At 47.0% G+C, this 13222-nt stretch overlaps 1 protein-coding gene across 1 annotated transcript in view; it reads right to left on the minus strand.

Annotated features, from left to right (window-relative positions):
* The window catches only part of adam22 (ADAM metallopeptidase domain 22), a 473836-nt gene extending 460985 nt beyond the window's left edge, over positions 1 to 12851 (minus strand). The window contains exons 1-3 of the mRNA XM_041183951.1: positions 12764 to 12851; positions 12290 to 12489; positions 11834 to 11910 (exon numbers count right to left, since the gene is read on the minus strand). Of these exons, the coding sequence (XP_041039885.1) occupies positions 11834 to 11910; positions 12290 to 12489; positions 12764 to 12851 (365 nt within the window). The remainder of the gene's footprint in view (positions 1 to 11833; positions 11911 to 12289; positions 12490 to 12763) is intronic.
* Positions 12852 to 13222: the final 371 nt, after the last annotated feature.

A 13222-nucleotide genomic window follows, 5' to 3' on the forward strand; every position in this document is an offset into this window, starting at 1 on the left:
ACAAATGGCACCGAAGGCATATTTGGTGACACTGGGGGAATTCAACCCCAACAAAGAGGACTGGTAGAATTAGGAACAAAGGCTACACATTCAAAAATTAATAAAAAGATGAGAATAAAGTAAACATTTTCTTCACGATGTTGGGGCCAGACACTTTTGATGTGGTGTTTAACCAATGCTGCCCATTAGACCCCAGTACTTTGGAATATGCTGAAATTAATGAGATTCTGGATTCATATTATGGTACGACTAGGAATGAGATTGCACTGAGAGTTGCATTCAGCCAAAAGGAAGCAGTTACCAAATTAGTATGTAGCAGATTACATTCTTGAGTTAAAGAAACTCTCTTGCCACAGTGGGTATGGCACCAACTTAGAAGTCAAACTTAGGGAAACGTTTGTAGGAAGCCTAAAGAACAACAGATTAAGGCTTTTGAGGAAAGACAATAAGCTGATGTGGAAGCAGTTTGGGGTGAGGCCAGTGTCATGGAAATAGCAGAAAGTGATAGTTGCAAGTTGCAAGGGAGTTCTTTTCCTGAGCTTGCAGGGGAGAGCCACCATATTTCAGCAGAATCTAGAACATGGCAACCAAATTCACAGTCCCCAGAATCAGATATTTAGATGCTACTGTTACCATGGTAGCCACCAACCATCTAAGTGCCCCCATTTCCAGTCAAAGTGCTATGCTGTGGCCCTATCCAGATGACTCACAGAAGTAGAGGAAACAGCAAAGCTCCAGGTCACAGCAATACATCAGGCGAGGTCGTGGTAGATCTAAAGCTAGTTCAGTAGCTTGGAAATCCTTAAATGCACATATGATAAATGTGGAAACAGGAGTTGATGTTATTGATCAAAATGATCAAGGTTTGTACCCAGTCAGGGAGCAAGAAAAATATCACATGGAAGATGAGGGTAACAGGGCTGAAGATATAATTCCAGCAACCTCAATAAAAATGAAAGTTGCAGATTCACAACTTACTTTCATCACTGATGTAGCTGCAAATGGCTTAGTTCCAAGTGGATCAGTTTCCACACCAGAAATGATGCACAGCTCCTCACTACCACTGAATCTATAAAAATGGGCACTGGTATAAAATTAATAAATTACATCAAAAATTTTGAATAATTAGTATTAGAGATTTGATAATAAATATTTAGATGTTTCTGAGCACACCAAAGTATAGCCAAAATGGTCTATAAACGTAATGGTTCTGTGCTAAGGTTTAAGGTGAAAACAGGTGTCTATGCATCCAACATGGTAAGCAAGGGACACCACTGCAGCCATGTCTCTGCTGTTGGGTATTCCTTCAACATGGTCTCAGCAGAACAGTATGCATCTGAGCAGCAATGTGTGCAGTGATGTCCTGCGTCATGGCTCACTCAAGTTGGTTTCAACACGTTGAAGCTGGATCAGACAACCTCTATAACAGCAAATTGATATAATGACCCATCAGCCAACGTGAAATTCACTGCACTGTCCTACACTGCAATTATAGCTGCAATTCCTAAGGTTTAGTCATGATGACACAGTGCATTCATCCCAGTATTCTGTGTTGATCGTGAATTCTTACCTGTGATTCCTCACTGGAGGGAAGAGTTTCTTTGTGCTCTACGTGTAAAAGCATTCCTTATAAGTTGGTTAAAAATTTGTTGCTCATAACCCTTAAAAGGAAACACTCTGCTAAAGTGAACTCTAATTCCTGCTGTGCTATCACAGCACAGAAATCAAGCAGAAGGAAGATCCCTCCACACAGAAGGCAAAGTTCACTTTGATTGAGCCTGTGTTCATCTAAGAAATCAACGCAGTCCGAGAGATGAGAGGGACCAAGAAATACCTTGGAGAATGATGGTATGGGGGGGGAACAGTGGAATAAGATTTAGTACGTCAAACATTTTCTCACCCTTTAATTTTAAATTCATGGCAGATAAAAACGAGGCAGAATTTTACAGTCCACTGCTAGCAGGATTCCAGGTGGGGCCCTTTAAAATTCTCGGTGGCCTTCCCACCACTCTCCCGACCGTCTCTGACCTGTCAGCAATTTTACCAATAGCAGAGGGTATGGGGGGGAGGCCTAGGGAGGCCTGTCCACCCTCACCTCAAATGAGGCTCTTAAGCGGCTAATTATTGGCCACTTAAGAGCCACATCCCAGCTGGCCTCAATTTTGAGGGTGGCAGAAGGAGTTCAGGGGCATGGGGGAAGCCCAGCATTCACCCTGCTCAGCTCCTAGGCAGGCAAGGGCATCTCCCTCAACGGCCCCCTTTCCATGTCAGGTGCCATCCACAAGGTCCCGTGGGTTTCCCTCTCCCCCAGCCTCTCCATCAAGATCCTGCCCCAAACCCTGGGTCTTACTTCCCCTTTCCACCTGCACTTACCTGGTCCTGGACACCGGGACTTAGAATCTGGGGATTGCTTGTAGTCCCAGTCCTGGCCATTGCTGTCACTGGCGCTTCTGGAATTAAAGGTGGGACTTCCACCCGGGCAATGGGTGGAAATCCCGTCTCCAGCCAATTAATGCTCCTTGGAAACAATGGTCCCTGAAAAATCCTGCCCAGTAAGAAGAGATGGGAAATATTTAAAGGGGAACTGTTTTTCAAACGATGCAAATACAGAATTATAGCACAGGTCTCACTTTGTCTGGTGTTTCAGAATTAAATGCGTCACTGATTATCTTAGTGTTGGTGCCAGATAAAAATCAACAGCGAACTGCATCAAGATTATATGATAACACATATAAAATGATCTGTAATATATCTTTTTGACAATTTTTTTTTCCTTGAGGGTTACCAGAGAAAAGAGTAGCAGATTTGCCATTGGTTATCATACAACAGCAATTTAAAGCTAAACCCTACAAAACAAAGATTGAAACAAAACAGGGATTTACCTTCAGTAAAAAATAACGCAAACTGTCATTATAATTCAGTAAAACTGAATGCAACAATTTCTGTGCTACAGTAGGTAAGATTACCAATATACTTTACTGTGGATTAGAAAGGCATCAGGTGCCTCCTGTGATTCGCCATATGGCAACACTGCAGCCATATCATCAGAGGAGATCAGGTTCTTATACACAGTGAACAAAGTTAACACCTCTTATCCACTGATTACAGGCTTTGGGCAGAATTTTCTGAGCCCGCTGGTGGCGGGCATCATAGATGGTGTGTGCGGAAAATGTGGTAGGACCCACTTCTCGCCAGCGTGAAGGCAGGTTACGATCTTCCGCTCAGCCCGCTGACGGCGGGCCATGTTTCCCACCATCGGTCAGCGGGGAGCTAATTGTAATACATCAGCGTATAAATAAAAGGCCTTCCCGCCAGGCGCTAGGAACCCCGCCGTATCATCCGTCCACATCGGCGGGAAAGCATGCCCACGTGTTTCACAACGGCACACAGGTGACGTGTGCTTGGTGGCCTTCACTTTGGGGGAACTGAAGTAAATGAGCAGCAGCGTTCACCACAGCTCACCTGGTGTTTAAAGGCCTCAGGGGCTTCGGGGAGCGGGGGAAACTGATGCCTGGCCCCACAGGCAACTGCTGACGGTTGGGGGCGTCTGGTGACAAGTGCTGGCCAGCCTCGGAGGTGACTACTGAGGGGTGGGGGGTGTCTGGGGGCAGGTGCTCGCCAGCCTTGGAGGCAATTGCTAGGGAAGGGGAGACGGACGGGGGGATGGTGACAAGTGCTGCCCTGGCACTGCATCCCACGAACAGGCAATCGAGGTGAGGGCAGGGTAGGTGAGGGAAGTGCCCACACATTAGGGCCACCTGTATAAACTGACCATGCCTCTGCAGCTGAGACAGATCAGGCACAGCCACAGTGATATGATTGGGGTCAGGCTCCTAGCCTGCCCGCCCATGCAGCATTGCGGAGGCACCAAAGGGCCAAGCGCCCCATGCCTTACCCCTTATCCCTGCCTCCTGCCCCTACCACCCCCACCCCCCCTCCCCCCCTCCACCACCACCACCACCACCACCACAGACTTCGAGGTGCTTTATTGAACCGCGGAGCAGTTGGGCTGCACACGTCATACAATCTCCTCGCCAACTTTGGCCATGTAGCAGTCACTGCTGGAGGCGCTTACAGCCCCTTGCAATCTCAGCATCCCGGTTTGGAGCAATGTCCCCCATGTCGCAGGTTGTCAGGGCAGCCATGCAGTGCCCTCCTCTCTGGCCATCTGAGGGGTGAGCAGCACTCTCCGGGAAGCATTAAGGGTCAGTCACACAGGAAAGATGCTAAGTACAGCCATAATAACCACGCTCCTCTCTCTCTCTCTTTCATGCTGCAGGAGGACCAGGTTGAAAACATGGATCCTGGTAAACTAGCTGTGTGCCTGATGGCCCACAGAGACTATAGAAGACAGAGGAGAGAGCGACTGAAGCACCTGCCAGTGCAAAGGCAGGAGCAGCAACCTCATGAAGGGGCAGCAGGGGTTCCCGCACATGCTGCCCAGGAGTGACAGCGAACCATGGCTGGTCGGCACCTAGCGACAGCCAGGGCCTACTGACGCCACCTGTCATTCCTGCAGATGACTGAGAACCAGCGTCAACGATGACTGCACATGTCCAGGGACCTGGTGGCTTAATGCAGTATTTGGCACCAAGGGGACATGGAGGGCATCCACTACCAGTGGCTGTGAAAGTGACCGTGGTGCTCAATTTCTATGCCAGTAGCTCCTTTCAGGGATCCACAGGTAACCTCTGTGGGATTTCACAATCCGTCACCCACAAATGCATCCATGAGGTCAAGGATGCCATCTTCTCCATGGCACACAACTTTGCGCATTTTGCCCGGGACAGGGACAGCCAGGATGCAAGGACCATTGGATTCGCCCTGATCTCTGGATTCCCACAGGTGCAGGGTGCAATTGACTGCACTCATGTGGTGCTCAGGTTTCCATCGCTACACTCTTCCACTCACTGAATGTGCAGCTGGTGTGCGACCACCAGGAACACATCCTGCGGTTGTACACATGGTTTCCTGGGAGCGTGCAGGACACCAACAACCTGAGTCGCTCACAGATCCCTGCAGTCTTTCAGGGTCCACGGAGGCTGCAGGGTTGGCTCCTTGGAGACAAGGGTTACCTGCAGAGACAGTGGCTGATGACACCCATGCGGCAGTCTCACACTGCAGCAAAGCGATGCTATCATCAGGCTCATTCAGCAGCTCGCAACTTGGTGGAGCAGATCATCGGGATGCTGAAGATCTGGCTCTGGTGCCTGGACTGGTCTGGAGGAGCCATGCAATACAGTCTGCAGAGGGTGTCATGCATCGTCATCGTCTGCTGCACCCTTTACAACCTGGCACTGCAATGGGGTGAGGAGCTGGCTGAGATGGAGATGGAGGAGCTGCACATCTCCTCCAATGAGGAGAACGCTGACTGGGATGAGAGCGAGGGGGTCCTCGGTGGTGATGAGGATGGGGGTGAGGCTCTCGCACTGGCTAGACGAGCCAGGCGCACTAGGGAGGCCCTCATAGTTGCCAGATTTGTGGAGGATGATGATGACGTGCAGTGAGGTGTCCCCGTAGATCCTCACATCGCAGCCCTGAACGTTTGACTCCAGTCTGGCTTTTGGCCGCGCCAATAGCCTCTGTGAGAATGCTCCTGTCATGGAGAAGGTCCTGATAGTCACTTGATCACAGGAGGATGATGACAACATGCAGTGGGGAAATTCCATAGATCTTCACATAGCCTCTGAGAATGTCTGACTCCTGTATGGCTGAGGGCTGCTCACTTGTGCCCCATGATTGGGGCCATGTCAGAGACGCAGCCATGAAACTTTAGACGCATCTGATGCTGTGTCCACCTTCAGAACCTCAGCCCTTCAGGAGGTGGAGCACAGCATCACTGGTTGCAGTTGCTGGTGCGATGGGGGCCAGCCCCACCTTAAAGGTGTTGAGAGCACATAGAGAGAATGAGAGAACTCTGTGACGCTTGCCCACTACATTCTGGCATCAATAACCAGCACCGCTGAGGTGCAGGCATCAGTAATGTTTCCAGGGAGTGTGAGGCTAGACCATCACTGTGGTCTGCAGGCTGCACAGAGCACACAGAAGAGGCCCTGGACTGAGACACCTGTCTTTTATCTTGTGCAGAAAGATTTCACATTTGAGTGACAAGAACACTGCTCATCAGAATAAAGAACCACAGGCAGGGTGACATTCTTAGGAGTTTATTGACAACAGTATGTACAAGTGATCAACACACGTGGCCAGGCTGTGCAACTACTTTTACCTAATGTTCCTAACCCTGCCGCTATATCTTGCTACTCCCCGGATATCTACAGCAGAGGTGGAGGCAGCCTGCTGACTGCGACTCCCTGTCTGTGATGACTTTGGTGGACATCCTCTGGAGGGCCGAGGCTTGGAGGGCCCCGGCCTGTTTTCGGGATCCTGCTATGTGGCAGTGGCACCCTCCTCGGCCTGTGAAGCTGGATCTGTGGAGGTAATGGGAAGAGGGGAGTCAAATGTGCCGGCCACTCCCAGAGTCACCTGGGTGGTTGGCCCCCGAGTGTGCACCTGCTGATCCTCCTCCCTGTGAGTACCCAAGAGCCCTTGGCTGACTCCATGTGCTGAAGGGGTAGCTGGAATGAGATTGAGCTGCCCAGCACCCCTCTCACGTACACACTGTTGGAGGCCAACTATGGCATCAGCTATGGAGTTAAACCCACACAGCAGTGCAGGAGTGACGTATTGGACCAAGGTCTACATGGCGGCCACCATTCTGCCAGTGTTGACCTTGGTGCGTTGCAATGCCAGTGCTATCACCTCAGCCTGAAGACAGACAGACTCCTCCATCGTGCCTTGTGATCTGAGCAGTGCAGCAGACATCCCTTCCTGGTGTTCCCTAGCTTGCCTTTGCAGCTCCAGCAACCATAACATGACCGAGTCCAGAGGCTTCTCATCTGACTTGGACTCAGCAACGTTCTGGCCTCCAGTAGTCCTCCGAGTGCTGGGAACCTGGGAAGTTCCAGCCTCCGCTTGCTGTGGATCAGAATGTGAGATGTGCTCACCAGATTGTGATTCCGATGTTACTCTAAAGGTCCCACTGTGGTGTGTGCCTCTGCGCTGGTGGAGGGTGTGCGTGAGCGCTGTGACATGACTTCAGGGAACATTCTTTTAGATTCCTCTTCAGAGGTTTCTTCTGAGTTTGATTGGAGGCCTTGGGTCATGGACTATGTCAGCTGTTTGGCAGATGTGCCTGTGAAAGCAAGTGGAGATAATGAGTGCCTGTGGCCTGTGAAAGAGGACACTTCACTCTCGGTATGGTTGTTTGATGGATGTTGCACTGCTGGATCCTCACTTGGTAGAGCAGCACCGACCTCACCATCAGCATAGGACTGGTCCCAGTCAGCACCAGCCAGCTGGATGGCTCTGTTTTCAAATTCTGTCAGAACTTTGATCTCCAGTGTCCCTTCACCTGTCTGCAACCTTTCCTCCTGTTGTGAGCTAGCTTGTCCTGCATGGATAGAGATGGGGAGAGTGTGCCAGGCCAGATGATAAGTATGCCTGGTCTGTGTGGGTGGTGAGTGGTCCCATGGACGGGATGAGGACAATGACAGGGCGTGTGAAAGAGTGAATAGTGATATCCCTTGCACTGGCACTGAGTGAGGGCGCTGTGGATGTGTGATGGGTTTTGAGTGTGTGAGTTGGGAGTGATGAAAAGAGTGAATTACCCTGGCAGGACGGAGATCATTCATCCTCTTTTGGCACTGGGTGGCTGTCCTCCTCTGCAGGACGTTTGCACTGACAACCGCTGTCACTGCCTCCCAAGCTGGGTTGGTAACATTGCTACCCATCCTGCAGCCAGAACCTGGGTAGAGCGCATCCCAGCGGGCCTCTACGGCATCCAGCAGTCGCTCAAGGGACCTGTCGTTGAAGCGGGGTGCTGCAGTCTTTTTGCCTTTGCTGGCCATGTCTCCCAGGCAGCGGTGGTGAGCTGGTGGTGATGAGCACTTTGCTGGTGGCTGCCTTTTAAAGATGGCGGCCAGCGTGATGCAACAGCAGGATGATGGCAAGCGGGTGAATGAGAGCCCGCCCGCCATGGGAACGGCGTGTCTAGCGGGAGTGAATATATAATAAGCTGGGCTCGGGAAGATACGGTGTGAAAACCCACCATTTTCATTGACGGATAGGACTCCATTTTATCCACCCGCTACCGCACTTAGTGCAATTCTGGGAAAATTCTGCCCATAAAATCATGGAGTGGTTACAGCACAGAAGGAGGCTATTTGGTCCATTGTGACAACGCTGACAGCAATTCATCTAGTGTCACCTCCCCGCCTTCTCCCAGTAGCTCTGCACGTTCTTCCTTTTCAGATAATAATCCAATTCCCTCTTGAATGCCTCGATTGAACCTGCCTCCACCAAACTCAAAGACAATGCACTCCAGATCCCAACCACTTGCTGCGTGAAAAGCTTTTGTGGCCAATCCTTCTTTTGCCAATGACCTTAAATCTGTGCCCTCCGGTTCTCAATTCTTCCACCAATGAGAACAGTTTCAGCCTATCTACTCTGTCCAGACACCTCATGATTTTGAATACCTCTATCAAACCGCTTCTTAACCTTCTTTCCTCCAAGGAAAACAGCCTGAACTTCTCCAATCTATCTATGCAATTGAAGTTCCTTATCCCTGGAACCATTCTTGTGAATCTTTCCCGCACCCTCTCTAACGCCTTCACATCCTTCCTGAAGTGTGATGCCCAGAGCTGGACGTAATACTCCAGTTGAAACTAAACCAGCATTTTATACAAGTTTAAAATAACTTTCTTGCTTTTGTACTCTATGCCCCTATTGATATGTAAGCAAAAGCCTGGATGAAGGACATATAATTCACTCTCACTCAGGGAATGGTACTTGCCACATGAATTTCCTAAAAAGGAAGCAGGGGAAGTGGGGGCGGGAAACAAATAACATGTCAGAGAAAATTTGTAATGTCATGTGATTGCCGATGGCAAATCTACTTCACTTTCACTAGTAAACTTTATGAAAAAGTTTTGACAAAATTGACAAAAAGGAGGCAGCTATTTAGCCCAATGGCTCACTTCATAATTATTTTGCTGACAAGCTTTTATAAGCTTAACTCCTTGATCACTGGATGTATCATAGTCAAAGATTAAGCTAGTATACTTCAGAGGAAATCAGAATTACTATTTTGTACAGAAAGAACTGTTTTCCATCCAGGAATTAAACTGTTACCTAGTCAAAAATCTATCTAAAGTTATTGTTATATTAACTTTAACTATAATATCGAACAGGAAGAGCATGGCTGCTACTGCTAATTCACTACAATGAACTTTGTCAAGCACATGCCATAATCTCAACACCTAAGCATTTATTACTATGCTATATTAAATTGAACCCAGCTAAAGTCACAATTCTAAACTGAATTGTGCTATTGAAAATAATGTACAATAATTGTTTTCTTATTGTAACTCAATGGCAGTACTGTTCCATTCAGTGATGATATTAATTGATATCCTATTCTTAACTATGTAGACATAGCATAGTAAAATTGTTATTTTTTTGTACACCAAATTGAGAAAATCAAGATTTACATACATTCTTCTAACTGAAGCAGGGTGACTCAGAAGTCAGCCAATCTAGGTATCACATGTAACATACCCAGACAAATTGTAAATCTCAAACCACATTCCTATAATCTCCACCTTTTTCTTTTGCTTTTACTCAGATTTAAAACCCTAGGCTATTTCCAAATGGTCGAGATCCTGATTGTTCCTCTTAGCCCTGCTATCACCATTTAATTTCAATTCATGGCTATTTTATGTATGTGTGCATGAACATTTTGTTATCATTTCCATCTTACACCAATCCAATAGAAGTGTACCTCAGCTCCCTCCAACAAACAAAACAGTCAAGTTCCACACAAAATTACAACAGCAAGAAGAAGCTGTCTTTATCTTGACTTTACTGCAATAAGATTCATCTCAATTGATCTTTGGAAGAAAACAACAGAAATACTGGAATGAAACCCAGTTATTGTCACTCCCCATTTATTGCCATTTGACAAGCAAACTGAGACCAAGAAAAATGATTCCAACATCTTAATCTTTCTCTCACAATTTCAGACGTCACATCTAAAATGTCAGCTTACTAAAAAGGACGGTAGTTACATGAGACAACTTTAAAAAAGGGGTGGCCTATAGTGGAAGTTTAGAGAGATTACTTTCTCGCAAGCTACAATTTGGTGCTTCTTTTGTTGTCTCAAATGCAGACAACAATTGGTGTTTCGTCTGCAGAAAAGTCAAAGTTCACCACCACAAGTTGTTAAATTAGACCAAGGGTAGGACAACTAGGAAGATCATTAGATTTCTGTCAATTAGTGTCCAAGTATATCTAGCTCAGCATGTCTTAAGAATTCTGGATTCTATGTTTTAAGTATTTATAGTGCGCAGTCTCCACTGCCAAAGAATAATAGAATATTTTATGCAATGAGAACACTATGTTACTTTGAATAGATGCCTTTCTGAAGTGGGGGAATGGGTTCCCTGGGAACGGGGCAATTTTTAACATGGGGTGTATGAAAACCATTACCATAGAGGAAGAGACCCCACCAATACAAAAAGCGAATTTCCTTATGTTTCTGCATACACTTTGAAGATTTAGAGGTTACATTTTTTTATTCATTTACAGGATGTGGGCGTCTCTGGCTAGGCCAGCATTTATTGTTCCTCTCCAAAAGCCCTTGAGAAGGTGATGGTGAGCTGCTTTTTTTAACCGCTGCAGTCCCTGTGGTGTAGGTATACCCAAAGTGCTGTTAGGGAGGGGGTTCCCAGATTTTGACCCAGCGACGGTGGAGGAACAGCAATATATTTCCAAGTCAGGGTGGTGGGTGGCTTGGAAGGGAACTTCCAGGTGATGGTGTTCCCATGTGTCTGCTGCCCTTGTCCTTCTGGATGGCAGAGGTCCTGGGTTTGGGAGGTGCTGCCTAAGGAACCTTGGTGAGTTTCTGCAGTGCATCTTGTAGATGGTACACACTGTTTCGTCGGTGGTGGAGGGAGTGAATGTTTGTGGAAGGGGTGCCAATCAAGCGGGCTGCTTTGTCATAGTTGTCAGAAGCCTGAATGAAAAATCAGGAGTACAACTATTCTGAACCTAGGCTGAAAACACTCGCACTTGTGTCAAATTCTTTGGCAGCTCATCAGGGTGCATTTCACACCTATGGCCCTAAACTCATTACAGTTAATTATTGAACTTTTTCACATAACGTCTTAACATATTTTCAGTCTGATGCTTGTTGTGCTCTTTTGGGCCTTGGTGGTCTCTAAGGCACTTCTTTACAGTGGTTGCTGAAACATATAATTCAAATATTATATGCAACTACCTCATGGACTTATTAAATGATCAATAAAATAAACATAAAACTATACGCTAAAGGTGCGGCGAGGTTTTGTTTTCAAAGTTCGACCTATTCTACAGCACCTTTAGGGCACATTTGTGATGTTCATATATTAAGTTCTCGCGCAGATTCCCAGGTACTTTCTAAGACACTGCGGCGATGCAAACGTGCAAACCTGCCCCCCCCCAAAAAAAAATACCATTAGTAGTTCGACAATTTCACGGCAACAAGCAATGTGAGTCATTCTGAAACTTGGCCAATCTATAAATCGTCAGTAATAGGAAAACTGAATCAGTGTAGGAAAATCGCAACAGTAACAGCGAGAACAAACCGCAAACCTGTAAACCAAACTTTTCCCCAAAAGTAATTCATTCTTACAGCCATTTAGAAATGCCTGTGTCAAGGCCGAAATGCGTGAACCAAAACAAGTCCGCGGCATTACCGTGCTTCTGAGCTTTTTTGTTCTTTTTCAGCTATACTTACTGGTTTAGTTCAACGTCAAGAATGAAGGATGAGTCGAAAGCATCAAGCTGGAAGGTAGCCTGGGCAATATGCGTGGACTGCAAAAATCAAAGACCAACAATTAGCAAACAGGCTGATGGAGACAACAGATAACCGTCAGCAAAAAAAAATGAATAGTGCAGACAGAAAAAGGCATTGAGATTTGTGCAAACTCAGTTAGGATTTGAAAGGCTGGGCTTTCAAAAAACGAATAACCCGTAATGAATGCAGATCATTTACAGCCTGTGTTTGAGAATTACTTGTTTTAAAAATTCGTTTGATGTAGTGAATTGTGCAAGCTTATTTTGATGCAGTTTTTTTTTGCTTGTTTTTCCATGCAAGGGAGGTCTCCAGGGAATGGAGATACAGAGAGAGCTGTTATGTATTTGCACATTTTAAACGCTAAATAAATAGAATTGAACTCTGAACGGCACTTACCGGGTATGTGGCTGTCTGCTCTGCTGTCCTCCTCACTCGGGTATCCAGGCCAAGCTGCCCGCCTCGCTGCCCGGTGTCCGGGTGGTGGATGAGCCGAAGCGGGCTGGTCGTCTGAGGATGCTCGAAGTTGCGCATCTTCCAGCCGACGGCCACCACCGCCTCCTCCTTTCTCCTCAAGGCGTCGTCACCTTCAGGCGAACCTGCAATGTTCACGGTTCCCGGATACAACACTTGCTGTCAGTGCCGTTCATGTACTGGCATCATTTTAACCTCCTTAAACCTCCCACCTGAGCCCATCACTGATCTAAAGTTAAAAATCTAAATCATGCAGCTTGAGGTTGCAAACGGGTCTAATAATTCCATATTTAAACCATTATTCAGCTTTCTTACTTTCAAAAAAATAATAGCCCACGAAGGGAAAATGCCTAACATGCAAAGATTAAGAAGGTGCAGATTTTCGCTTGATAATCTTACCGAGCTTTCTATTGGCGCTGCTATATTGAGCGAGGTAGGCTAGTCCACACAGATATACCGAAACAATCTGAGGCGGTAAAGGCTTCATATTTCATATTCTTTTTAACACCCTGCAGGAGAATATAATACAAAAATATCTTCGCTTTTTTTTCACTGTTTCTTAACTGGATCGAAGAATGTCTTAGGATTTCGTTCGTATTGTTTCCTGAGGTGTTTTTTTTTGCTCTGCTTCCTTCAGAGTGCAGGCTGCAGCACTGGATGGCAGTGACAGGCTGAGAACATCTGAAAACCTCCCTCCGTTCCTCCCCTCTTTTCCTTCTCTATCTCATCGCTCCCAGTCAGCCAGATTTCCTCACTGCTGCTCCACGTTCACGTCAATATCCTCGCACATCTCGGCGGCTGCAGAGCGCGGGGCCCTCACTGAGCATGGGCAGCAGCCTCGTAACCAGCTTTAGGAGA

The sequence above is a fragment of the Carcharodon carcharias genome, chromosome 3 (assembly GCF_017639515.1).
Source record: "Carcharodon carcharias isolate sCarCar2 chromosome 3, sCarCar2.pri, whole genome shotgun sequence".
Classification (NCBI taxonomy): domain Eukaryota; kingdom Metazoa; phylum Chordata; class Chondrichthyes; order Lamniformes; family Lamnidae; genus Carcharodon; species Carcharodon carcharias.